General features: G+C 48.8%; 1 protein-coding gene and 1 long non-coding RNA gene across 5 annotated transcripts; one reads left to right on the top strand and one right to left on the bottom strand.

Annotated features, from left to right (window-relative positions):
* Window positions 1–349: 349 nt before the first annotated feature.
* TFAP2A (transcription factor AP-2 alpha) lies at window positions 350–19106 on the bottom strand. Of its 4 annotated transcripts, none has more exons than XM_045551706.1 (7): window positions 18938–19106; window positions 13910–14344; window positions 10742–10793; window positions 8406–8637; window positions 6389–6507; window positions 4337–4478; window positions 350–2411 (listed from the first exon to the last, which is right to left on the bottom strand). In XM_045551706.1, exons 1-7 carry the CDS (start codon window positions 18986–18988, stop codon window positions 2123–2125), a joined length of 1320 nt encoding a protein of 439 aa, XP_045407662.1. In that variant the 5' UTR covers window positions 18989–19106; the 3' UTR covers window positions 350–2122. The 4 variants fall into 4 exon arrangements, with proteins under 4 accessions (XP_045407662.1, XP_045407658.1, XP_045407661.1 ...); XM_045551702.1 differs by lacking the exon at window positions 18938–19106 and adding an exon at window positions 16606–16984; XM_045551705.1 differs by lacking the exon at window positions 18938–19106 and adding an exon at window positions 16606–16984 and having other exon boundaries at window positions 350–2407.
* LOC123638236 lies at window positions 18811–20163 on the top strand. Its single transcript, XR_006735256.1, has 3 exons — window positions 18811–19047; window positions 19292–19385; window positions 20018–20163. It is a non-coding gene; the product is annotated as an uncharacterized LOC123638236 (long non-coding RNA).
* The last annotated feature ends 5776 nt before the right edge of the window (window positions 20164–25939 follow it).

The following is a 25939-nucleotide window of genomic DNA, read 5'->3' as shown; positions in this document are numbered from 1 at the left end:
GGCAATTTGCCCTCTCTTTCTCTGCTTCATGTATATTTCTGCCATGATTCCTTTTCTCCTCCCAGAAAACTAGAGCTAGTCTTAGCTCATTTACATGTCTTAGCCACGGAGTAGCCGGAGCAAGCTCGTGAAGGTGGAAGTGGGTATTTCCTTTGTGCTAATGAACTAACAATTTAAATCTCAGTTATCCTCTGAGACAGATTCCAAAGTGGTTATGCAGGGTGGGGGGGGGCGGGTTGGGGGGAAGGCTCTTGTGTTCTTCTGTTCTCCATCTTCCTTGTCATCCTTAACGTTTGATTCTGAAGGTTTTATATTTTGGTTTCCAGAACACAAATGAAAACCTAAAGGATCAACATAAATAAAATAAAACTTTATTTGTAACAATAAAATTAATGTTTCTAGTAAGGAAAAGATAGTATGTCATTCCTTTAGCAGTACAAACAATCTTTTATCCAAAAGAATACATTGGGTTTTATTGTGTCATTTGTCTGAATACAGACTCAGTGGAATATCTAAATGATACCCTGCTCTGAACTCCAAGTTGAAAGTAAGTTTTTATTATACTTGAGGGAAACAATGGGTTCAGCTGCTTATTGCAAGGAGCAATTGCCAAGGGAGAGTTAAACTCAATTACTGTAACCATACTGAATAAAAAATACTGCCAAGAACAAAAATACGCCTGGGTAAAGACAGCCACTGAATAAAAAAAAATCGACATAAAGCGTATCAAATATTTATTTATCTGGGCAACAAAGGACTATGATACATTGACAGGCATGGAAACTACTGCCAGCACAACTCAATACAATACAACTAGAACTGCTTCCAATATGGCCAGTGAAAATACAGAGTACCAGGTGGTCCCAAATGTTTGAAGTTCTTTGAACAAAAAGAGAGAGAGAGAGGGAGAGAGAGAGAGATAGAGAGGAAAATTCCCTAACCCTTGGCTTAAACACAATATTCATTTATTGCTCAAATGATGCTTTTAAGGGAGAACAGTGGAATAAAATAAACTTTTTTTTCTCCCTACAATACATAGAAGGGTTATTAACCACTCAAGTTTAAAAATCTTTCCAGGGTCCAATATCACTTTTTTCTTTCAGTTCAATGAAAAGCTAAATGTAATAATACTAATTATATATAAAATTTTATTTTTTTATTTGTCCAGCTGTTCCATTGTCGCCTTTAACATGCTACAACAGGGCTAAAATTCATGAATCCCAGAGAAAAAAAATCCCCCAGACCTTGGATTTCTAAATAAGTACCGTGAACCACATGAAGAACTAATAGGGAAGATTCAAAACCCACTAAACAAGAGGTAAACGAAATCACCAGATAAATAAAAAAAAAAAGGCTTAAAACAGACTCACCATATTTACAATTCCCATTAAATTACACATAAATAAATATATACAGAGACGTGAACACTGATTCCCTTATATAACTGTGAATCGTGTTGCCAGAGAAAGTTCAAGTTGGTCGCTTTACCTTGAAGAAGAAAAACTTCTACAACTGAAGACATAACATGGAACTTCGTGTATTTGTGTTCAAGTTTATTCACAATACTGATAAAAATGTCATTATCCTTTTTGCTTTTTAAGTATGGCTACAATCTGAACTGAAGTATGTAAGGGAAGGTGGTGAATCAGTCCCATGAAGCTCATATAATTTTTTTTTTTAATTTTACGTTCTTTTTTTTAGAAAAAAAAGTTTTTAAATTTTTTTGTTGTCGTTGATTTGTTGTTTTTGTTTTTGTTTGTTTGTTTTTTTAAAAAGAAAAGGTTCACAAACTCGACAGAACTTTTCTTTGCTGGCTTCAAGGCCTGTTCTGTTCTCTTAGGCTCCACTTGAGGGCAAAGGGGTGTTGGTGCCGACGGGGAAGTCGAGGCTGAGTTGGCAGCGGCTGCCCCACTGACAGTCGAGAGAGCAGTCCCAGTCCCGGAGACTCAGCAGGACCGAAGGGCGGCGGCGGCGGCAGCAGCAGCAGCAGCAGTAGCAGCAGCAGAAGGGGTTGCTGATCCCGGAGCTGTCACCCGCCGGGGCCAGTGGCTGGGGCAGGACCGAGTGGGTGGGCACGCGAGGGCCGGGGAGGCGCGGGAGGGGGCGGGGCGGGAGGAGAGCCTCACTTTCTGTGCTTCTCCTCTTTGTCACTGCTTTTGGCGCTGTTGTCCGTGTGGCTGTTGGGGTTGCTGCTGAGGTACATTTTGTCCATGGCCTTGAGGGCCTCGGTGAGATAGTTCTGCAGGGCCGTGACCGCGGCGCACACGGCCGGGCTGCCGAAGCCGTGAGAGATGAGGTTGAAGTGGGTCAAGCAGCTCTGGATGCCGGGCTCCAGGATGGGGTTGGGCCGCGAGTTCCCCAGGGGCGATCGGTCCTGAGCCAGCAGGTCGGTGAACTCTTTGCATATCTGTCTGCAGCACAAGTGGAGCAGAGAGAGAGAGAGACATGAGATCCCCTTCGGGCAGCAGCGGCAGCAGAGAGAACCTCTCTCCCTGCAGTTACCTCTGTCTGGATCCAGCCGGGACCTGACATGACCCACGGCCACGGAGACAGACAGACTGTGTGGCCACAAGCTGGGAGATCCAATCATCTCAGTGTCCACTGAATCATCTCTCCTTTTTAAATGCATGCCCTTCCTACTTTCACAATTAACTCTCTCCCCACCCCCTTCTTTCTCTGTCTCTCTCTCTCTCACACACACCCCTCAAGGATGCCAAACTTCTATCCCCACCTTTCTCCCTTACACCAAACATCCCAAACACAGGAAAATACCTCACACACTGGAAGAGAAAGACAGAAAAGGGAAATAGACCAGAAGTGAGAAACACAAGCTCCTCAGTACCATGCAGCCATTAGCTTTACTATTCAAAATATCATAGAGACCCTCTTCCCTGCTCCTCTAGACAGACCTCAGCAGCAGTTTGTGGAAGGGAGTTTCCACCCATTCACCTTCAAATCAAATTAGGTTGAATTTGGACAGAAAAGCAAAACTTTGCTTGGGATTATTTTGCCTTTTAAAAAAAAAGGCACAAAAAATCTGGAGTTGGAGCTAAGTCAAGATAGTGTTTGGGAAGAAGAAATAGATATTTCAATTTCCCATTTCTCCTCTTTTCTCACACACCTCAAAATACAAATTCTTTAGGGAAACTGTGAATATGGGTGTGCTTAGGAAGCTAAGGGAGAAGGAAAAGTTGAAATTTCAGAAAAGGTCTTGAAAAGTCAGAAATACTGGCAGATGAGGCCTGCACACAGGAAGCGCTGTCCCTGAATCCTGAAGCAAGGACTAGCTGGGGCCTTCCTTGGGGGGCAGCAGCCTGGCCTGGGGAGTTGGGGGTGGAGAGGAGGAAGAGTGGGGACCATTGGCTGGCTCCCCATTTCAAGGCCAGCTGATGTCCCCAGGCCAGAAACAGAGTCCCACCCAAGGCCTCAGCTTCTGCCCTCTGGTTCCATGACCTCCTGTGACATCGACTTTGATAATTAAGGGCTTCCAAACAAGCCTTTTAATTTCCAGAAAACATATCAAAACAGTCATTTTCTTTTCACACACCACCTGGAGAAGCCTATTCAGCTCAGGCACCGATGGGAATATAACTTGGGCCATTTTGAAACCTATTTGACATCTTGCCTGTAGGCTAAAACTTTGTGTGTGTGTGTGTGTGTGTGTGTGTGTGTGTGTGTGTGTGTGTGTGTGGCACCTTCAAGGAGGGAGACATAGAATAAGGGATTAGGGTTAAAACTAGGACAGCTTCTGGCTTGCACATTTTGCAGGCCACTGCTTAATCTTTGCCCTTGGAGAACATATTGATATGAGACAAAAACTGATATAGGCAAGCAAGCCTGTTACCTCTTTGAGGATTTGATTCTTGTCTTTCTGAAACACAGACACAAATCTACCCTCAGCTTCAATTAAACTCCTCCTACACTGCATCCCCATATTCATTAATTAAAAAGAGAGAGAGAAGGTGGAACAGATGAAAGGAAAAAGATGGGAGCACACTAACAATCCCACCTGTATGTCCCTTTTAACGAAGATTATGATTTACTTTATTATTTTTTTTTAAGAGACGGGGTTTCGGTATGTTGCCCAGGCTGGTCTTGAACTCCTGGGTTCAAGTGATCCTCCAGTCTCAGCCTCCAGAGTAGCTGGGACTGCAGGCACATTCCACTTTCCAACATAGATTATGGTTTATAAAATTCTGTTGTTACTTCAATATTTGCAGCAACAAAGCTGATTCACACAAAGGGAAAAGAGGAGAAAAGGAAGAGCAAAAATGATGATTTTTGTTTCTCTTGACAATGAGACACCACAGAGACCCCGCAGAGGTAAATGTCTTACTTTGTAGCCAGAAGCATGTTTTTTCTTGTCACTTGCTCATTGGGATCGGAATGTTGTCGGTTGAGAAATTCAGCTACTGCTTTGGCAGGAAATTCAGTTTCGCACACGTACCCAAAGTCCCTGGCTAGGTGGACAGCTTCTCCTGGCAAGAGGTGAGAGCAGGGAGCCAGTGCAAGAGAAAGAAGACTGGGGATCCAAACTTCCTCCCCACTCCCAACTCCCTCCCGACTCCCAACTCCCTCATTTCCTTAACCCAGATGTTGAAGGAAACACAAACTACTTGTTTTCTCATTTCATGCATTTTATTTCCTTCTCTGTAGGATCTGGTGGATGTATTTATCAGGGAAAAAACCCAACCACTTGTTTTAGAAGGCCAAGATCACTTGAAAATGTAAATCCCATCCACCAACATCCGGTCCCATCCCCTACCCTGAATGACATTTCCCCCAATTTTTTTTTAAATGTTTCTTGTATTCCAAACTCACACCTATCAACACTTTCATAAATGATATTCATAATTACTCCTTGAGCTTTTCTGCAAGGGAACAACTGAGGGTTTACATTTTAACTTGATCACATATAATTATCTGTTCATCCAAACCGATTAACCAAGAGGATTTGAGGGTCACTCCACTGAGTCTGTCTGTGTTGTTGATTTTCGAATCTTTGGTTTTAATTTCCTGAACCAGTTGGTTTTTACTGCAGGGCTTCCTGCCATTAGCTCCAGCTCCGGAAGAACGCATGCGCCAATTAGAGCATCAAAGCCCTCTCTGCAGAGCTTGTTTCCATAAAATGGAGCGGATCACAAACAATAACAGTTCTCCAGAAACTGCCTCCCTGCTACAGCACTCAACCCTCAAACCCAGACTAACTCTCACGCTACACCCTAAGCCACCACTACCATTTTCTTGGCGTATAATTCTTTTGGGGTATGAATAGTGAGCTCTCCCTTTACTGTTATTATTTTTAATATAATGCCACTGTAGTTGAGTTTCTGGCACAGGACAATTGCTGATTTTTTTAAAATTATTATCATCTTTGACATCATTAACAAATGGAATTCATAGGATTCCTCCTCAAATATATGGTTGTAAACCTTTTTTTAGTAATTTACAAAGCTAGGACTTGAATTCAAGTGTAATATATATCCTCAAATACAAGATATAAATAAGATAAAATGCCTTCTTTAAATATAAATGCTAGTTTTTAAATTTGCCCTGTACTTTTAAGTGCCTTTTTTTTTCTATCAGCATGAGACATTTACAATGGGACACAAACAAAAACGTAAGAGAGCTATCCATTCATTCCAAACTTAAACCAATTTTGTATCAGAAAAACTTAGGAATGTAGAGGAAGTAGGAAAGTGAGTGGATTCTGGTGACAGTTTATCTAGAGCAGGGAGTGAGGACAAGGTTTGGCCTTTTACTTTGAGGAACTTGGAAGTGTGTATGTGTGTTAAAAACTGCCATGAGAAACTTTTTGCAATGCTTATATTTCTTTTTTCTTTCCATATCCAAACAAACCAAAGTCAAAAATTGCTCACTTTTCTTACCCTACAGGAGAGAAGCACAATTGAACATGAGATAAGGAAGCATATGTTTGGAAAACAAAAACCAAAAAGGGCATATAACCCTGAGCTTTCAGGATGGTCTTAAATCAGGATGCAGGTCAAAGATTCCCAAATTAATTCAGGAAGTAATGGTCACGCATTTCTCAAACGCAGATGTCAGAATAACTTAAGTGATTTACTGCTGAGCTCTTTAAAGGAGACAGGAACTTGGAGAATGTGCAGTTCTTAAATTTGTGCATTGTTGAGGTCAGAATTGGACTGAGAAGGTATAATTTTGTGGTAGAGGGGAAGAAGGAAGAATAGGAATATATGCAAATAGATTTTTTTTTTACCATGCAAGAATTCCCTTCACTTCCGGCTATAATCTCTGGAAAGATGAAACTGCCCAATTGATACAAAATACAACCAAACATCTAGCCAGTAAATATTACTCATTTTCCCAGAAGGCAGTTCCCTTCTAGTTAGCAAGTGGATTCGCTTACCCTCCACTAGTGATGTGAGCAGGGTAACGTTGGCAGCTTTACGTCTCCCTGCTGGCAGATTTAATCCTATTTTGTCCAGTTTTTCTCTTAAAGATCTTCCTCCATTTTTAGACTTCGCCCTGTTTCACAAATATATTCGAGAAAGGGATTTAGAAAACATTGGGTTGCTCTGCATCACATTTTTTAAAAAATCATTGTGAAAGCATCCTAAAATGGGCTTTTAAAAATAGAGAAGGATGGCCCCAAGACATTTGGAAGAAATGGTACAGAAAGATCATAGGAGATAAATGCTTGTTAAACTGTAAAGCACTCCCCCCTTCAGCTATTATTGCAATTTTTGTGGCAGGTTGAAAGGTTTTGATTTCCCAACTCTCTAAAGAAGAACCACAAACAAACAAACACAGCTCTGATCTCTAGGGTTTTAGGTATTCTTGAGTTCAACTGATTACTGTATATTTTCCCTGCTGTTACAATCACACAAATCCCAATGGGGTCTTTAAATTGTCTTTGCAAGATCTGCTGTTAGGTTGTTCAGAGTAACCAAAGTTATCATCACTCTCACATTTCTTGCTCTGGCTTTAGTTCCAATGGGAAATTCATTTCACCAACTGTTTACATGCCATGTCACCAGCCTAACTGGAAATGTCAAAAGCTGATATCAGCCTCTAAAAATTTCACTGATTTCAGAGACAATGGAGGCGGTTCTAAACAGATGTCTAAATAGACTCCAATAATCAGAAAGTGGTTAAGATAAATTGTTTAAATAAAACAGCAAATTAATTAATTTCAGATTTTATTCCCTACTCAAGTGCTCTTTAATTGTGTGGATTAGATTATACTCCCCTAGGTAAACAGTCTCCAATATTGGGGATGGGGGAAGGGGAGGAAAAAGCAGAGGGCAGAGAAAAGATCTGAGTCAGTGAAAGATTACAAAGGGAGAGCAGAAATGACTGTGAAGGAGGAAGATTAAAATAGTTGGTGTTAAGACCTTCCAAAAAATGATCTATATAGGCGTTGCATGGGGTATACCTACCAGAGTGGAACTGTGGGTGCATAAATAAATAGATAAATGAATAAAAGTAAAAGCAATGAAGTTCTTGGTTTTATTTAAGGAGAAAGAGGAAAAGAAGAAGAAACATTATCCGGGTAAGTTCAACAGAAGCCCCACCACTCACAATGAGTGGAATCCTAGGAGGAGGAAGCCCACAGCAGGGAGAAACCTGCCCTGAGAGAAGGTGCTTTACCTTGCTGACCCTTATAAATTCTTATCTACTAAATGAATCATTCAGACCTTGCAGGGATAAGGTAAGAATTCTTGGCTATGTATGTAACTGATGCATTCATTGGTAGTGACTACGTAATGCACGCAAATGTGCCCGCACCCAGCCTAGCACACATCAGGAGCCCATCGGTAAACTGGAACCATCATATGCCAGCGCCTCCAGCATGGGGGTCGAGAGGTGACAGCGACCAGGGGGCATGGCGTGCGAACTCAAAAAGAAACCATTCTCTTCCTTTGGTTAAAAGCCATTCTACTCATACCCTACACAAGTGGTGGCCAGTTGCCGTTGGAGACCCTACACAGAGCTAAGGCAAAGCAAAGAGCCTGACAGGAACTTTTCCTACGCTTGCAAGGTGCGCGCAGAGAGAAAAGGCGGCTGCACGGCGCCCCGCGGCTGCGACCGCGGGGACTGAGCCCGCGGCGGAGCAAGCTGCGCGTGCGCGCGGAGGGGGGGCGCGAAGGACGCGGCAAGCGCGCGGCCGCGGACAGAGCGCGCACCAGAAATCCGGAGCGCGATGGAAGGCGTCGCAAAGCGCAGGCGCGCGCCGCCTCGCCCCGCCCCCGGACTCCACCCACTCAGCTCTACGCTCTTCTCCCCGCCTCTTTCTTTTCCCGCGAAGGGAGGGCCGCGGCGCGAGGCTGGTTTGCGCGGCGGCCGCCGCCACCGCTCCCGCGCAGGCGCAGTGCGTCCCCCGGCCGCGGCGCGCGGCGGGCGGGGCCTTGCCGGGGCCTCACCTTCGGAGCACTCCGCCCAGCAGCGACGCGTTGAGACACTCGGGTGGTGAGAGGCGCCGCTGCACTTCCGCCACCGTGACCTTGTACTTCGAGGTGGAGCTGAGGAGCGAGAGGCGACCCGGAACTGAACAGAAGACTTCGTTGGGGTTCACCACGCCGCCGAAGAGGTTGTCCTTGTTAATAGGGATGGCGGAGACGGCATTGCTGTTGGACTTGGACAGGGACACGGGGCCTGCGGAGACAGACGGGAGGCTGCGTGTGGGCGTCGAGGATCCCCCCCCAAGTCCTACCCCACCCTGGCCCTTGCCCCAGGCGCCACGGCTTGGGCCGCAGCTGCCGCTTTTCTTCCCGTCCAGCTCTGAAATTCTGTAGCTCTTTTTCCGACTTTCTCACTTCCCTTCTAGTCCGTGCTCTACTCTCTCCCTGGGAATCGAGCCTCTGGCCTCCCCCGGCGGCTGGGAGGCGGCCCCGCCCCGAGCCAGGCCGGCCTCCGTTTCTGCCTTGACCCTTTCCTCTTCGCCAGGGGTGCTGTCTAGAGTTGGGTGATAAATTGTGACCCCTTCGGCTCTGAGCATCCGAGCGAAGTGGGCCCCAGGCGAGATGCAGGAGCACGGGTTTAGCGTGCAGGGAAGGGGGTTACATGTGCAAAGCAAGAGCAAGTTATGTGTACTTTGGGGGTTTTGCGGGGTGAGAGGTTTAGTCTGGGGGAAAAATTGCTTCAAAGACCTATTATTAAAATCAGTCAACAGTTTAGATGGCTAAAGCAGCTTGTAAATGAGCCTTTCAGTTGTGGCACCAAGCTGGGAAGTGGTGGATTCTGTTGTGGATTCACATCGCACATGTCCCATCTTGATAAACAGAGCCTTGAAAGGCTCTATGTTCAATTTTGAAAAAGACTCAGCTTCGGAGATCCATTCCAAGCTCAGTTTTGAACTGGGGGTGGGGGAATGAGGAACAGGCCTACAGTAGAATACAGCAATGTGCCCGTTTGTTGAGCAAATACTTAATGGTCTCTCTCCGGTTAGGCACCTTCTTTGTGAAGGGAGGATGGATATATTCCTCCTAGTTAAAACCATAAGCTCTTTATTGTTGGACCCAGCATTGTTAGAAAAAAATTCAAGACCAGCAGAAAGTATACTAATGCCTTATATTTCTCAACACCAATGTAATTCAGAGGCATTCACAACCCATTTAAGTGCAGTATGCATTTGTATTTTAAAATTCCACTTGGAGAGACATATAATATGCACACATTCTCATCATGGGCTCCTTATGCATTCTTTAATGGGGATATTCTAGCCGTGTGGGGAGGTGGGGGGCTCTAGGTTTTGGATAGATCACTTGTGACATTAATAGCTCTGGGGAGGCTAATAGAGACAATAGGAGTTAAACGAACTCTTGAGAGATTACTAATAAAAGAGCCAATTATCATGTCGACTTGGAAAGAGCATCTCTTAAGATTTATCCCTTGCACATCTAATTTGACGTGACAAAGTCTTCACAGATGCAAAAATGAAACTTTAAACTAGCTAACAATATACTGATTGGGGTTAGAAATGAGAACAGTTTTATATAGCATCATCCTCTGGTGGTGCCTAGGATCCTGAAATGTAACATCGCCACCATAACCAAAAAAAAAAGCTGCTACCAGGAGTGAACAGCAATTAATTCAGTAAACTTTATTTCTACTCACTAAACAGAATACAAATTACAAATCCGTCCAAATCACTTGGCACTTTTCTAACAATTTCTGCTCTGAACAAGTACGCTAATAATCCTGACATCTTCAAGATGCTAATTTTAACCAAAGTTAAATTTTTGTTAACCTAATTCACAAAGTTTTAAAACCCTTAAACTGAAACAGCTAACAAGAAACTAAATTGAAGAACATGAAAGGGTTTTTTCCTCTGTTAAAGAGTGCCTTTTATCATCTGTTCCTATATTAACATTATATTATTTGTACTATTTTAGTATTATATACTTCTTAACCCTTATGGCCTTAACTCCACTTCACACAATGGATTAAACTTAATCTGTTTCAAAATTGAAATGCTGTTTCCAAATCAGTTCAACTATTGCACATTTCATGTGTTTGTCCAAATATCATTAAACTAAATTAAATGGTCAAATCATGAATCAGAACAAAGCTAGCCTATTGCCATTACCAACATACTGAAAGCCGATTATTTAAGCATGGCTGTTCTATGCCTATCTATTTGCTAATTCTGAGCCTTTAGGAAATCCTATTTGAAAAAAATAAATACAGCTTTGCAAGTTCTTTTAAATAGCACTCTGCCTGTAAGGACATGCTTGGAATGCAGAAGGAAATGGCTTACCTTTCTTAATTACAGTTTGATCTGGGATGTTAATACCCGGGTCTTCTACATGCTGCAACAAAAGGATACACATGGATGTAAGTGTATAATCAAAACAAAAGGAAATGAATATTCCCTGCAAGATGAGGGGAGGGAAAGGTGTAGAATCGAAGTTCCCCCTCCTGTATGATGACATTTATACATAAACATCTCTTCTTGGCTTATTGGAATTTGGGGCTTTGCAATTCAAGAGGTTTCACTGAACATCCATGGCCAATTTCTCCTGTCCCCAGCAAATAATCCACATTTGAAGGGGGTGGGGGTGGGGCATAAAACTTTCTGTGGAAATTAAATCAAGTTTTAGAGCACCTAATCTTTCTCACAGTCAGATCAACATTTAGAAATGCACCTAGCTTTAGTTTGGTACCTCAGCGGCTTTGGACTTCAGCAATTTAGGTGTTCAGGCAGCAAAAGCCAGAGAAACACAATAGAAATGACAGGGGCGGGAGTAACGAGGGTGTTGGAAAACGTTTAGGTGGCCTAATAAGGAGCAAATGCATATACACACACCTTTCTTATGGAAATCTCCAAATAAATTTTTTAAGAGACTGCTGCCTAAGCCGGATATGGCAGGAATATGAAAATCATCAAAAACAAAAATCCTCTGAGGTTGCTTTCCTGTTGTCCAGCAGCAGGTTTGTAGGTGTGGGTTGTTTATCGTTTTTGTTTTTTTTTTTTTTTTACAGATGGATGGGTATACGTGCACACTAGAGTCAAACATGATTAGAAAGTAAAATGAAATCATGTTTTCTAATGCAGAAACTGACAGGCAATATAATGTGTGGCTGTGTTTACAAATTAGCGCCAGGGCTGCTGAGATAGAAGATTTTGCAATCGTTACCAAACACAGGCATTACCATTTAAAAAACTATTACTTCCTTCTCTAGTCTTTGTCCAACAATAATACTGATCCGAACATTTTCCATTCTGTCTTGGATTTATGCTCCTGTTAATTGTGCCTGATCGCAATGATTCCGGGTGGATGGTACTAAGTTGCTTTATTACAGGTTTTATTATACTCAATGCTCTCATTTGTAACTTGCCTAAAGTGCTTCAGGATTTAAGTATAATTAAATTGAGAAATGTTCAGAAATGACTACTGCTGCAGTTCTTGTGTTTTAACTATATGGGGAAATATGATCCCTTTATGCATGCACCCTAAACCCATAAAGTAAATGTAGTGTGGCATAATACTTTTATTTGTGTTATTTCTAGACCTTGTCCATACAGGGAAGACTGTTAAGTTTAAAACCCCACTGAGATATTAATGATTAAATAATTTTCACCATTGATTTGATTTTTTAAAATATTTAGCAGTCATTCTTATTAAAGGTTAACTGTTGCAGCAATGGAAAAAATTGAAAACAACCTTTTTCTTGACCCAAATTCCTTTGAAAGAATTTTTTTTTCTTAAAAGGTGGGGGAGGGAGAGGGAAGAGCAGCAACTGAGTTTTCTTGTTTTTATTTAATCTTTTGGTAGATTTTTCCTACTGATCAATTTCACCACAAAGAGTGATTATACAGGTGTTAAGAATTCACACCAGCCACCTTGGAATTTTTGCAAAGTAGAGCAATTCTAATTCACAGTAGTTCAAAAAACTTGCAACATTATTTTGCAATTCAATTATTTCCAAAGGGCAGGCAAAGAAAACGATTCAGAGACTCTTTGGTAAAGGGAACTAAAATGATCGTAACTTCCAGTTCGTTTTTAAATTGCTCTGTTACAAATTATTGCTCCTCTCATTTAAATTTTCAAAAAATTCACTATCAGTTTATAAAAACATGTAAGTGTGATCGAGCTCTCTCTCTCTCTCTCATATTCACACGCACACGGCTTGGCTTACTAAACCTTACACTGCTTACTAGTAACCTTACTAAACCTACTTTCCTACTCTCCATGCAAGGGCTGCTAAACAGAACAAACAAATTTCAGTGATCAACTGGGCTAAATGAGAGATGTAATAAATTTTCTATTTTCCTATGGAACTTAAATAAAGTTTTAAATTCCCCAAGCAAGCAGGTAAGTTCATCTGACCATTTTCCTTACAATCTAATGTAGTAATCATTAAACTGTCAACGGACATACTGCTGCAATATTTGATGCAGTAATTTGAAATAGCATTTTAACAAAAATCACATCCAGATACATTTCCTCTCCAAAGAAAAGCAGCTTTAACAGAAGCCTTTACAGCTTTAATAAAATTATTGGCTTGCTCTAATTCCATTTCAGGAAGGTTGTGAGGAAACCATAAATACATACAATTGAAGCAGAGATGCTGGTTTAAGTTTGATTTCAGAAAGTGTTTTCAAATTATCAATAGCCTGGTTTTCATTGTAAATAGTAAATGTGCTAATGCCATGCTTATTTAGAAATCATTTTAAACTCCATTTATTGATAACTGAATTAGAACTCGACATATTACCCAATAGTCTCAAAACAATTTAATATGGGATGTAGCAGGTTCTGATAGGCGTTGGGAACCCAGCTAATGATTTATGAGGTCACCACTTAGCACCCCTAGGAAGAGAAGAAGGCTGCATTTTAATGTCCCCCTGGTTGGATTTGCTACTTACTTTTCTTTAATCAGAATAGGGTGTATGCATAACTTTTAGATTTCACTAGTGCTTATAAAATCTGGTTGAAATGATCTTCTCAGTATGTCCTTTACACTTTCTTTTACATTTGGAGAGCATTTAATGAGCTCTTTTGGTTGAATTTAACATCTTTCCCAGAAGGAGAAATCCCCAAGCCAGACTCAGCGGTAGAATTAGATCCTCTCGCAATTGAAACAGTTTACTGTCGTTGAGAGGGGAAGATATTGTTGTTAATAGTGACATTCGTCTGATTTATTTCTGTGTTGGTGGAAATGGTAATGTAGGCATTGTTTGAGGGAGCTCCAGGAACCATTGTTCTGGAAGCAGAACTCAAAACTACTTTTTTAATTTCTTAATTTGGTTGTCTCTATGGCTCCTCAAAACGCCCCCCGCCCCCAATAAAATAAAATGTTTTTAAAAGAAGGTATCATTAGGGAAAACCCAGGCCCACGGGCCGTAAGTTTCCGATCTCTTCTCTGGGGGTAGGTTGAGCAGCAGGCTGCGTTCCCTCCCGCACGGCCCGCGGTCTCTTACCGGGACATCCTCGATGGCGTGAGGTAAGGAGTGGATCGGGAGGTCTCCGAGTCCTGAGCCAAGCCCGTGTGGGCCGTGCAGGAGGTCCTCGTGCCGCCGGTAGTCCCTGCGAGGATCCAGGCCCGACAGCTGGTGGGGCAGCCCCCGGTGCGTGTGCAGGAGCCCAGACTCCTGGCTCTGCCTCTGGCCGGGCCAGCCTGGATGCTGCGGCTGCGGCTGGGCATGCAGGGGGTTCAGGCTGTAGGGGTCGTTGACGTGGGAGTAAGGATCTTGCGACTGGGGGTAGATAGGCTGGTAGGGTGGGGGGAAGTAGGGGGGCTGGAAGTCGGCATTGGGGGTGTGGGACAGCGGCGGGGCGCTCGTGTAGGGAGATTGACCTACAGTGCCCAGCTGGGGCAACCGTGCCGTCCCGTTGCTGGTGCCGTCGTGACGGTCCTAGAAGAGAGCGACAGGAAGGGGAAAGAGCGAGACATCAGGCGTCGAGTTACAGCTGTCCACATAAAATCCACTCGGCAAGCGTGCGTGGGAAATCGCCCGCTCCAGTCGTCAGGCCGCCGAAAAAAAATCAGCTCTAAGTTGTTCATTTCAGAAAATATCCCAGAGGTGAAACAGGCCCTTCCAAAAACGCAGAGGAATTAGATTGTGTAAACGTAGGGGCACAAGAGATTTTCCCTAGGCGTTTCTTTCAAAGGGGAGAAAAGATAGAAAAAGGTCTCCTGGAATACAGCCGGTTAAACTGCGGCGTGAAACCTCTCTTAAGCCAAATGAAAGTTGCTTAAATATTGAACAGCAGAAGCGGCCTTTTCTTTTCCCCTGGATTTGAACCTGTCTGCCACTGCGTTATTGTTTACTTTCATTTATTTGGAAGAAAAAAATCACAAACGTTCTTCAAAGACTATTACCGTTTCATGACTATTTAAATAAAAACATATTTCGCAGAGGGGCTGTAACGAAAACACGCGTTTAAATTACCAGCTTAAAGAAGGTTTTAACTGCAGGATCAGGGGTCTGTCTTTTTCGCTTCCTCAGTTAGGAGCCTTTTTCTCGACAGAGTCGATTTATAGTATGGATGAGGAGAGGGGAGCATCAAGTCAAGGTTTAAAATAGAAAGATTCAGCCTTACTGGGTTTAAAAGAGAAAGGTGCACCCCGGGGCGGAGGCCCCCGCCCCTTCCACCCCAGCCCCAAAGGGCAGAAGAAACGCCTGACTTTGTGTTCCTCTATTGCAATTCGCTTGCAAAACAAGCGAGCAGAGTTGATTTCAGGGAATGCGAACCCTCGGAGGTTCAGCCGCAGGCCCCGAGGGTAGGGGACACACCGGGCTACGCTTTTCCTGCAGACAGATTAAGCATCAAATGTTGAGAACATCTCGGGAACTAGTGAAGACTCAAGGAAATAAAGATGAACGCGGCGAGAAACACGCCTTGGGAAGCAGCGGCGAGGTAGATTTGCGTGCGCCGGGAGGGCGAGCGGGGACTGGGGGTGGCAATGCATTGGGTTTAGGGATGGAAAAGAGCGAGAGAAAGGAGGAAAGGGGGGAAATGCAAATGGAGGGGATGTCCTGAAGAAAACCTGGGCGTGAAACCCGAAGTCTCAGGCAGCTCCGTGGCACCAGGTTTCCAGAACAGAATTCCTAAGGAAACAGGGATGGGGTGGGGGTGGGACTCACCATAGCTGAAAAACTGTGAACTAACATCTGCGAAGAGTCTGGGGTAACGAGTCAGGGTGGAAAAAAACAAGCAAGCCTGGAGCGCCCGGCTGCCCCGCCGCCCGAGCGTGCCCCACACAAAAGGCGCCGAGAGCCCCGCGCCACCCAGGACTCCGGTCACGGCGCCGACGCTCCCCCGAGCGCGGGAGCCCGGCTCGGATCCATCCGAACTTGAACCACCGATTCGCGCGGCGCCTTCAGCTGGTCGAACCCACGGTCTCTATCCTGCTGTGACTGGTTATGATTCAAAGTTCTTTAAAAAATGAAAAAAAACCCAAAAAAGGAAAAAGTGGTGTGAGTGTGTGTGTGTGCGTGTTCCTTAATCCGTGTCTCCCCCTCTTTTCTTAGCGGCGGCTTCGCTTGAGCTTCTAATAACCGCGCTGGGCAGCGTTCCTGGAGCCTCCTAATAGCAGATATTCATGACTATTAATATTACACGAATACTTAATAAGGGAAGAATGCCTGGAAATCGAGCGTGAAGCGGAGAGGCAACTCGCGCCGGAGCCGGCTCTCAATGCAGTCCATTGACGGGAGTCTCAGTGTAGCAAATCGGAGGTGGGGAGCGGGAGCGCCAGAGACAAAAAGCGGGCGAGAGAGGGAGCGGGCGAGCGCGCGGGGGGCCGCGGCGCGGCGTCTGGCGAATCACAGGGAAGGGGCAACATTTTAAAAGGTTGCAGGGCATGCAAAAGTGAAAGAGAAAGAGGGAGAGAGAGAGGGAGACCGAGGGAGAGAGCGCAGAGAGGGAGAATGTGTCTGCGTGCGTGTGTGAGAAAGAAAGTGTGGGCGAGGGAGAGGAGCCGGGAGTGGGGAGAGGGGAGGGAGGGAAGGAGGGAGAGCCCGAGAGGAGGAAGGGAGGGAAAGAGGGAGGGAGGAAGGGAGGGGGAGGAGGAGGGGGCCGAGCCGGAGCGCAGGGAGGGGGAGGCCGCGGGGGAGGAGGAAGGGGAGAGGAAGCGGACGCGGACAATCAGACCTAAAAGGCTGGGGCAGACCTCGGGATGCGGCGGGGGTCGTGCGTAGCGTGCAGGAGCTGCTGGGGACCGCGTCTGGGCGTTCACCGGGCTCTCCGCGCGGGAGACGCGTCCCGGCCCTCTCCGGCCGCGGACTCCTCCGCTCCGCAGCCGGGCCTGGGACTCGGGACTCGGCTGCCCGCTGCCGCGCGGCTCCTCCATAGCCGGGCGCCCCGCCTGGGACCGGCCCGCCCGCTCCGCTGGCCCTCTCCTCGACCTCCTCTTGAGCTTCCCTCGGACACTGGGGCGGTGCGCTCCGCGGCCGCTGCTGCTCTGCCCTCGGCTCTCCCGGGCCGGGAATCCAGGAGAGGGAGCCGGGATGCGGCCCGAGCGCGCACAGACGCGAGGCGGCCCAGCCCGGGCGCCGCTGGCACGGGCTCCCCGCTCCCCGCACAAACCCGTCCGACTGGCTGAGCCACTCCCGCCTGACGCCTCCCCAGATGACACGGCTAGCTCTCCCGGCGCGCCGCCGCTGCCAGTCTGCCCGCCGGGTTGTCACAACAAGCGGCTCCTCGCCTCCTGCATGTCCCTGCAGAGCCCGGGCACAATTAGACTGCCTCAAGCCAGCTCCGAAACCCCAAATCCCCGCTCCGGCGCTTGCCTGTTACAACCGCCAAAGTTGTTGAAACCGCCTTGACTTTATTCGCCTCTCCCTCTCCTTTCTCATCTTTTTTGGCCTCACTCACACACACATTCACACGAGCCCCCACAGGATACCTCTGGGGGAACAAGTTCACCCCCCTCACTCCCTCCTCCCCGTCCCGTCGGCGCCTAGAGCCGCGCGGAGGTTCGGACCCCGCCCGCCCAGGGCGCCCGCACCTGGAGCTGGGTTTCGGCCTCTGCGAAAGCGAAATGCCCGAGCCGCGGACCAAAGCCCAAACGGGTACATTGCGAATTGTCCTAGGAGACTCAGTTTCATTCCGACTTGACCGAACCACTCCCCACCTCCCAGCTTCAAAAACAAAGCCACTGATCTGACGTGGGGTCCCTGAGCCCCTCCCCTGCGCGACAGGAGCCCCCAGAGAAGCACCGGTACCCATGGGATGTCACCCCGTGCCCCGTCTACGGGGGGAGGGGTGGAAGCGAAAAGGAGGTGGGGGGACTGAAAGAAAGTTTAAAATAAAATAATCTAAAGAAAGAAAAAGGAGGGAGCGAGTGACACATCGTTCACACAAACTCAGTTTCTGATTTCAAGTGTAGTCAAGACCCCCACGCTGCGCCCTCACTCAGACCTCTCTGCCTAACATTCCCAGCTCCAAATGCTAAAAAAAGAAAAAAATACAGCAAAAGTCGAAACTGTCATCTATTTATTTAGGTAATCTTCTGCCTTCCCCACAGTCTCTGCCTCAGATTCATCCGGCTCATTTCAGTACGGTTGTAACCGTTCCCAGCGCCTCCTGCGGGCGGACGGGTCGCGCAAGGGCCTCCCCGGCTGCTCCAAGAAGTCGAGCTCTGGCGACTCTGGGTTTTAAAATGGGTTCCAAGGAGGCGCGCTCTATCTGCCCAGCGGGCTCGCGGCACCAAAGGTGGTCCGCAGCCGCGCCAATATTCATTCCCACGGTCGCTCAGGGCGGGTCCAGGGGCTGGTGCTCCGGAACCCAGCCGCCAGCAGGCTCTGCGCAGCACACACACCCCGGCACACCCCATAGGGTGCTTGAACCCTGTAGCTCAGAGGCAGGAGCTGCTTAGAACTTCTTACAGCACTAAGGATCTGGAGCGAATCCCACAACCGGAATCAGTACCCCGAAGTTGAACCCGCTTGCAGGGAGTTGCAACCCAGCTCAGAGCAAAGTGTGCGGTCCCTTCTCCAAATCCGGGAAGAGAACCTCTTCAGAAAGACAAGAAAGGGAAGAAAGAATGAATGAATGAATAGAAGAGGGACTATTAAAGATCAGAAAGGAAGTTAAAGAGGAAAAAGGGTTTTCTCTTTCCTTTCTCTTTTGGTGACTCGGGCCCTTACAGTCCCGCTGAAGAGACAGGAGGAGTGCACAGGCGCGTGCCCAATTGCCAGCAATTGCTTCAAAAACCCTGGCTCGTCTCTACTCCACTCTTAGGCACAGCCAAAATTGATCAGAAAAAGGGGTAAAGTAGGACACGGCTTCGAGCAGGGAAACAAAAGAAGGGAGCGTCTCAACGTTCTCCCTCTCCAGCTTCTCCCCTGCGTTTTTCGGGCGAATCAGAGGAGCAGGCGCTGCTCTGCGGAAAGTTTGTCCCACCCGCGTTTCGCAGCTGGCTACAAGGAGAGGAGGAGGAGAGGGAGGGTCGAGCTCCGAGCCTGTGGCCGCAAGGATGATTGAGCCGGCGCTGCTCTTACCTCGCAGTCCTCGTACTTGATATTATCCGTCAGTTTCCAAAGCATTTTCATGGATCGCCGTGAACCGATAAGTCCCTCTCTGCTCACACCCAAGTGGAGCCACTCTCTGGGTAAGCGCAAAGTGCCGGCTGTCGGCGGTGAGCGCAGGAGGAGGAGGAGGAGAAGGGCGAGGAGGAGGAGGAGGAGGAGGAAAAGGAGGAGGAGGGCGAGGAAGAGGAGGAGGGCGAGGAGGAAGAGGAGGGCGAGGAGGAGGAGGGCGAGAAGGAGAAGGGCGAGGAGGAGGAGAGAAGGGAAAGAGCTCCCGTGTGCGCTCGGAGATCTCCCTCTAATGGTAGAAACTTTTCCCTTTTCCAGCTCTTTACCAACAGCCTAATCGCCTCATTAGCATATCAACAATAGTCCAATTGCTCGCCAGTACCACAATCTGCCGCTGGCCCTTCCAGTCCAGGTATAAAGGCCTCTCCGAGCCGCGAACTTGCTCCTAGAGCGCACGCCTGCTTGCTGGCTAACGAAACCTTCCCTGAGCTCCTCCGCGCGCCCCTGCCCCCGCGCCGCCCCCCACCCCCAGCCCAGTTCCACCCCACTCCCCTTCCTCTCTTTCTCTTCGCTTCCTTTTCGCCAGAAATGCCCTCTGCTTAAGCGACGTCTGAGCTGCCACGCCTGGGGCCCGGCTTCTAGCATTTCTCTCTTACCTCTGCTGCCACTATCCGAGCTGCCCTTTTGGCCCCGTGCAATTTTATTAGAAATCATTATCCCTTTCGCAATTAAACATAACCACCAAACCAAGACCGGCGAAGTCACTCTAGGATTTTTGCCCAACAAGAGATCGCCTCCGCTCGCTGCAGCCACCCCCTCGGGCCGCGGCGCCTTGGGAGTTTTATTGGCTTTGCGCTTTCCCCCAGTTGGAGATTCTGCCAAAGGGCTTCGGTCGCTCAGCTGGGGTTCGAGATCCCCTAATTGCGGCGTGTAAAATAAAAGTTGTACCCTGAAGAGGTTACTTGCTCCAGGGGTTAAGTGATTTTCCTCCCGTTTGTGTGAAGCTAGGGCCAACTGACGATTCAACTTGGTGTTCGGGCTAAGGTTTCCTAGGTGAGACGTGGACAAGAATACAGAACTCCTGTGGAGACGCACAACCGCTTTTGGAGTTGAGCCGAAATACAGACATGTGTGCGCCTGCAAGTCTAGATACCGCCTCATGCGTGCATCAAAATAAATCATTGGGAACCAACTCTTAGCTGTGTTAATCTGCTCCAGTTTTCCCAAGATTCCGCTTTTTAATTAAAGCAGGAAGAGTTCCTTCATGATTTGGTGATGTTACTAACGCGGGCGCGCTCGCAGCGCAGAGCCTGACTGACGCGGAACCGGAAGGCCCGGGAGCCACCCCCTCGTCCAGGTTGGCTAGTCCAGGCTCTCCGGCTCCATACAGGGGCCTGCTCGCTCCTTCGGGGCTTTTTCCCCTTCTGTTTGAGCGATTTTTTTGAAGTAAGAAAGAAAAAAAGAGAGAGAGACCTAATGTGATACTTTGCAGAGTAATTGATTTCTCTGAGCTTCCCTCATTTGTTCTCCAAAAAAGTTTCCATCGTCTTTTGCTCCCAGTTAAATACTTCAAACTCCCTAAAACACTAGATCTGGCCTCAAATTTGCTCTAGGAAGGACCTCTGATTCACTGGGGCCTGTTTCTCCAGGCCTACCAGGTTTCCACAGTGCATCCCTGGAAAGGGATGAAAGATGTTGTAAATCCTGGTGCTCCCTAACAGGTGGAAGGCAGATAGGAGGAAGAAGGAATCCTCCTCCCCCAACACACACACTCCACCCAAAGCTGTAGAAGGAAAACTCCCTTTAGAAGACCTCAGCAAATTCCCCAAGCCAAGAAGAGTAGTAGGCCAAAGGCCCTCAAATAGCTAGGGAGAAGCTAGAGCTGGCAAGGGGCTTCAGAGCTGGAGGGACACCCTCACTATGCCCTGGGCACTTCGTTTCCCTACCTGAAGGTGAGCACAATCCCTTGGCTGAACCGGGCTCAAGGCTTGGTGCCGCCCTCCGCCCAGAAAATGGTCAATTTCCAGGGCTAGACCCTGCGGGGCTGTCCTGCTGCCGACAGCGCATTGCTGGAAGTCAGAAACTGAGCCCAGAACATGGACACCTTCCCAGCAGCGGCCACGGTCTGAGTGTGACCTGTAGGCCAATTCCAAGGCCTGAGAGCATGGGTTTTTTAATCACGGTAAGCATTGCCACAGTGTGCTAAAGGAACTCTAAGTTTCACTTTCTTTCCTTCTGTTTATCGGCTGGTGTTGAAGTTCCTCCAACCCAATCTCAACCCTCCTCCCCCTGTCCAGACTGCCCCTCGTCCAAAAGATGGCTAGCTCCACTCCGGCCAGGGCGGCCAAACTGTTGTTGTATTCCCGCCGAGGGCGCCATTGAGGTGCAGATTGAGACCTGCGGGCTCTGTGCCGCCGCCGCCTGCAGTGTGGGCGCCGATGAAAGGCTCGGGCTAGCGCCTGAGTCGCCCCTGGAGCCAGCCAAGCTGCCTTTGTGTGAGCGTCTTTACCTCGATAAGTCGCTTCATTGCATGTCAATGCTCCGGTCCAGCCAGAACCCCAGGCTAGCAGCGCCAGGCCTGGGGTTAGGGGCTGGGGATCCAGGCCTGACGTGAGGGCGTAGAAAGGGCGCCCGGGGAAGACCATTTGTGTGAGAAAGAGACAGCGAGGGGCCAGAATGACTTTTTTTTCCGACTGTCACTGCCCCGTGGGAGCCTGGAGCCCAACAGGCCCAGCCCAGCACATCTGGCCCCTCCGGGGCCCAAATCCTCTGGCCTCACCCGAGATCCAGGCCTTCCGCCACTTGCCCAACTGTGAGCCGGCAGGAGCCAGGCCGGCGGCTCTCTCCTTCCCTCTCCATGCCTCCATCCCCCAGCTTTAAAGTCTCCGTCGGACCCACCGGAGGCCCAGTCCCAGGCAGAACCTGCAGGTGCCTTTTCACCACCTAGGAATTCTGTCACGAAATTCACCTGGATTTAAGGAGAAAATCCCAAAGACTGCTACCAAAGGACTCTCCAAACCTTCAGCCTCCACAGAAGAGAGTTAGGAAAGGCCTTGAGTCCACTGGGGCAGGGAGGGAAAGGTATGGATTCCCAGGAGTTGTGTTTGGTGTGGAATTTGAATCCTGAAACCACAGAATTAGTCTAATCTTGGGGATGAAATTGCATTTAGTGAGGTTTAAATGGAAGGGGGAGTATATAAATAGCTCACTTTTAAAAGTGATAAGAACAAGGAAAAAAAATCCCAAAATGCAAAACACCTTCCTTTCTCCTACTCCAGGGAGCCTAGTGAAGATGGGGCTTCTCTGAACTTTACTTTCAATGCCCTAAATCTGAAACAAGAGAAAGAACTCACCCAGAAGGAAGAGGGCCTTGATTTTTCTTTGGGAAGCTCAGGGCATTAGGTTCAAACAGTCCTGCATGCTTGGGGGCACACAGAATCTTGCCCTAACCAGGCCTCCCGTGGCTGGGGCAAAACAGGGCCCGGCAATTCCCATTATGCAATTGGAGACAGAAGAGAGGCTGATACCTTCACCAGCCCCTCCAGAGCTGCTCTGTTTCTCTTAGGGAAAATGCCTGGAAGTTGGAAGGAGAGCGCTGGACAAATGCTTCTGTCGCCAGCGTCGGGTTGGGGGCTCAGGAAGATCAGGATCCAAGCCTAGTGAGCCTTGTGGTGCCTGCGGCCTACCAGGGCCAAATCTGGCAGGCATTGATTTTGGCAAATTCCGGGAATCCCTCAACACCCATCATTCACACATACACCCCATTTCTAGCCCAAGCAGCGAAAACCTACTTCAGGAAGCAGACGGAGTGAGTAGCTAAACTTTGGGCAAAGTCTTTTAAGTATATCCCAAAGGAACATGCCCACCGCGGTGACCTGGCCATCCGGACCCCCTTCCATTCTCTACACACCCTTGGTCCCCAAAACCTGCAGACACCAAAAGAGACAGGTGCACCAGAACCCCATCCCAAAGCGGAATCCAGGGGTCTAGGGCGAGGCTGAAGGCGCAGCGAGCAGGGAACCTTCACCGCCGCGCACCGCAGCCCCAGCCCTGCGCCCTCCCCCCTCTTGAATTAGTCATCCACCCAAGTTTCTACTTGAGGTGGGAGGAGGTGGGGAAAACGGCTGAAGCACAAACCACAAGTGACCCCCCGGGCCACCTGTAGAGCTTGCGCCGGACTTTCCCCGGCGCGGGGCCCTGAGGGCGCCGCGCTTTGCCCCCAGTGCGCGGCCACTGCCTGCGCTCGTTTTTTCCTGTCTCCGCTCTCTCCCAGGAGCTCTCCTGGGAGCTGCCAGATGCGCTTCACCTACGACTCCCCTGCCCTGGGCCACCGCGCTTCCTCCCCTTCACCGGCCCCCCCCCGTCCGGCCCCCTTCCCCCACTCCACCCCCGCCCACCTCAACCCTAGCCAAGGCAAACCCCCATACCTGCCAGTCCCCCATTTTGGCAAGTATGGACATCGCAGCTCGGCGCTCCTGGCGACTGGTCCCCGCCGGGCATGGGCTGGAGGGCTCGGCCAGGCTCGCTCCCTGGAATCGCCTAGGCAAATCCTCCTTTTTTACCTGCTCACCAACATCTCACCTGGTCATAAAGAGCTGGGTTGCTACCTGCCGACGCATGCGCGCTGGCCCAGGAATTCACTCCGCCAGCTGCAGTCCCAGCACCTCGCGGAGCTGACCTGGGAAGTGATGGATTTATAGCCGCGGCAATCTCGCCATCAGCTCCAGCTTTTCCCAACAGCCCCAACCCGCTTTCCCGGTCAGTCCCTGGCCTGGGAACCGAAGCGGACTGACTGCTGGAGTGTGCTGGGTGCCATGCGAGTGTGAGTGTGTTTTCACATTCTAGTGGTGGGGGCATCTGAGTGCACATGCCATGGCTCCCTCCGCTCGGAACTTTTGGGTTGGGGGAGTCTCCACCGCAGGGTGAGGGTCGGAGGTTTGGGAATTGCAAGACCCAGGCGAAGGACAGACCGACAGTCCTCGCGCACCTGGACACACGCAGTGGGGCTGGGTCGCCGTCTCACCTCCCCACCCGCCCACGAGGCTCAGGGAACTGCTAGCCTTAGCGGATCCGAGTCTGCTACCCCCAGGGCCGCTTTGGCGTTGGATTCCGATGAAAGTGTTGCTCAATAGGTGAAGACGTTCATGATTCTGTGTCATCTCTGGTTTTTAGGTATAGTCTCCTCCCACATAGAGAGCAAAACAACCTACACGTATAGACACTCTCTCTCACACACACACGCATACACTTAACCCTTCTGTATGAAATTCTGCCCCTTCTTCCCACTTTCCAAATTCACTGCCCTTCCACCATTCGTCTGGGGCTTCCTAGGTCTTTGCCTTTTCCATTAAAAACTTTTTAAAGGGAGAATTGGGGCGTTGATGGCTCTGGGATAGGCAACTGAGGTTTGGGTTTGGGTTTGCTTTCCCATGACAGATAAAATCAAGTGATTTCACCGCTGATTCTAATTAGAGGGGAGCTTTTAAAGAAGCCACAGGATTTGGGGCTCCCGAGGAGCTCACCTCCGTCAGGAGCCACACCTGGCTCAGAGGGAGGCGAGGGCGAGATTCGCCTCAGGCCACACTCACCCGGAGACCGTGCCAGCCCCATTCCGGCGGCCACGAGATCGGATTGTCCTGGGCTTGGGCCTGGGGCGTCGTGGACAGGCCCAGTTACCCTCCCAGGCTGCGGTCGCGGGAACTTCAAGATGAACAAAGAGCTGGTTCCAAATCGTCTTCTCTGACACGTCAGGCAAATGTGTGTAAAAGGTCATCTCCTCGCTGCGGAGTACAGAAGACCTGTTCCTGACACCAAACCTCCCCCTTCTAACCCGGGGGCCCTGCCCAAGCGGCTTTGCACCCTCCCGGCGTTCCCAGGGGTGGGGTGGTGATGACTTTTGGTGAAATCCCCGAATAACTTCAGCATTTTCATCGTCCCTGTGCTGTGGTACTGTCATCCCCGTACCGATTCTTCGGTTGATTTGAAACTTTCTTGGACCTGCCTAGAACCTTGCTCAACAAGTTTGGGGGGGTTCTTTTTTTGGGGGGGTGCGTGGGTGGGTTTTTGTTTGTTTTGTTTTGGAGAGAATTTAAATAAATTAAATGGCGTTTTTAACACATAAGCGTCTACACTGCACCTTCCCCGGCTTTCTCCAGACTGTCCAAATAGGGCGGTGAAAACTTAACTTTTCGGAGTCCAAGACACACACGGAGGGAGGCCTGCAGCTCTCCGGGATTCCGGTGGGGGGCGCCGTGCTCTCAAAAGGAGCAGCGGCTTCAGGTCTCAAAGGCCCCGCCTCTCCTGCGTGCGGGTAAAACGTTAGCTGGAGGCCACCGCGGGCCCGCGGGGTGGGCCGGGGTGGGCTATGCTGAGCGCGGGAAGGGTGGGCGGGGTGTGCCAGGGCCAGGGTGGGGCGCGAGGAGCCCCATCTCTACCCTCTGTGCTTTGGAAGGGGTGTGCGGGAAGCGGGCGGCAAAGCCGTGGGTGGGGTAAAGCGCGAAGCCAAGCCGCTGCGCACGGTTGGGTGCGAGTGCACAAGCTGAGTTGGTAGGGAAACAGCGTAGGCCTCAGGAGAGAGGCCCCTCGGTACCTGTTCACACGCTGAGGGCAGGAGGAGATGTGGGAGAGAGGTGGAGGGAGGAGGAACTTGGGAGCTGCCTGGAGCTAGAATTTAGCTTTGGAATAAGACCACTTGGGGTCCACACTCAGCTCTGTCATCCATATTTACGGGCTGTGTGATCTTCAGCAAGTTTCTGAACTTGTCTGAACCTCAGTTTCCTCATTTGTAACCTGGGTAACTGGTGAGAATTCAGTAGGATAATGTGTGCAAATCGCTAAGCCCTGTGATCTTCGGCAAGTTTCTGAACTTGTCTGAACTTCAGTTTCCTCATTTGTAACGTGGGTAACTGGTGAGAATTCAGTAAGATAATGTGTGCAAATCGCTAAGCCCTGCGCCCGGCCAACAAC

The sequence above is a fragment of the Lemur catta genome, chromosome 5 (genome assembly GCF_020740605.2).
Source record: "Lemur catta isolate mLemCat1 chromosome 5, mLemCat1.pri, whole genome shotgun sequence".
Lineage (NCBI taxonomy): Eukaryota > Metazoa > Chordata > Mammalia > Primates > Lemuridae > Lemur > Lemur catta.
Note: the sequence above shows the minus strand (reverse complement) of the source record. Positions and strands in the feature narration are given on the sequence as shown.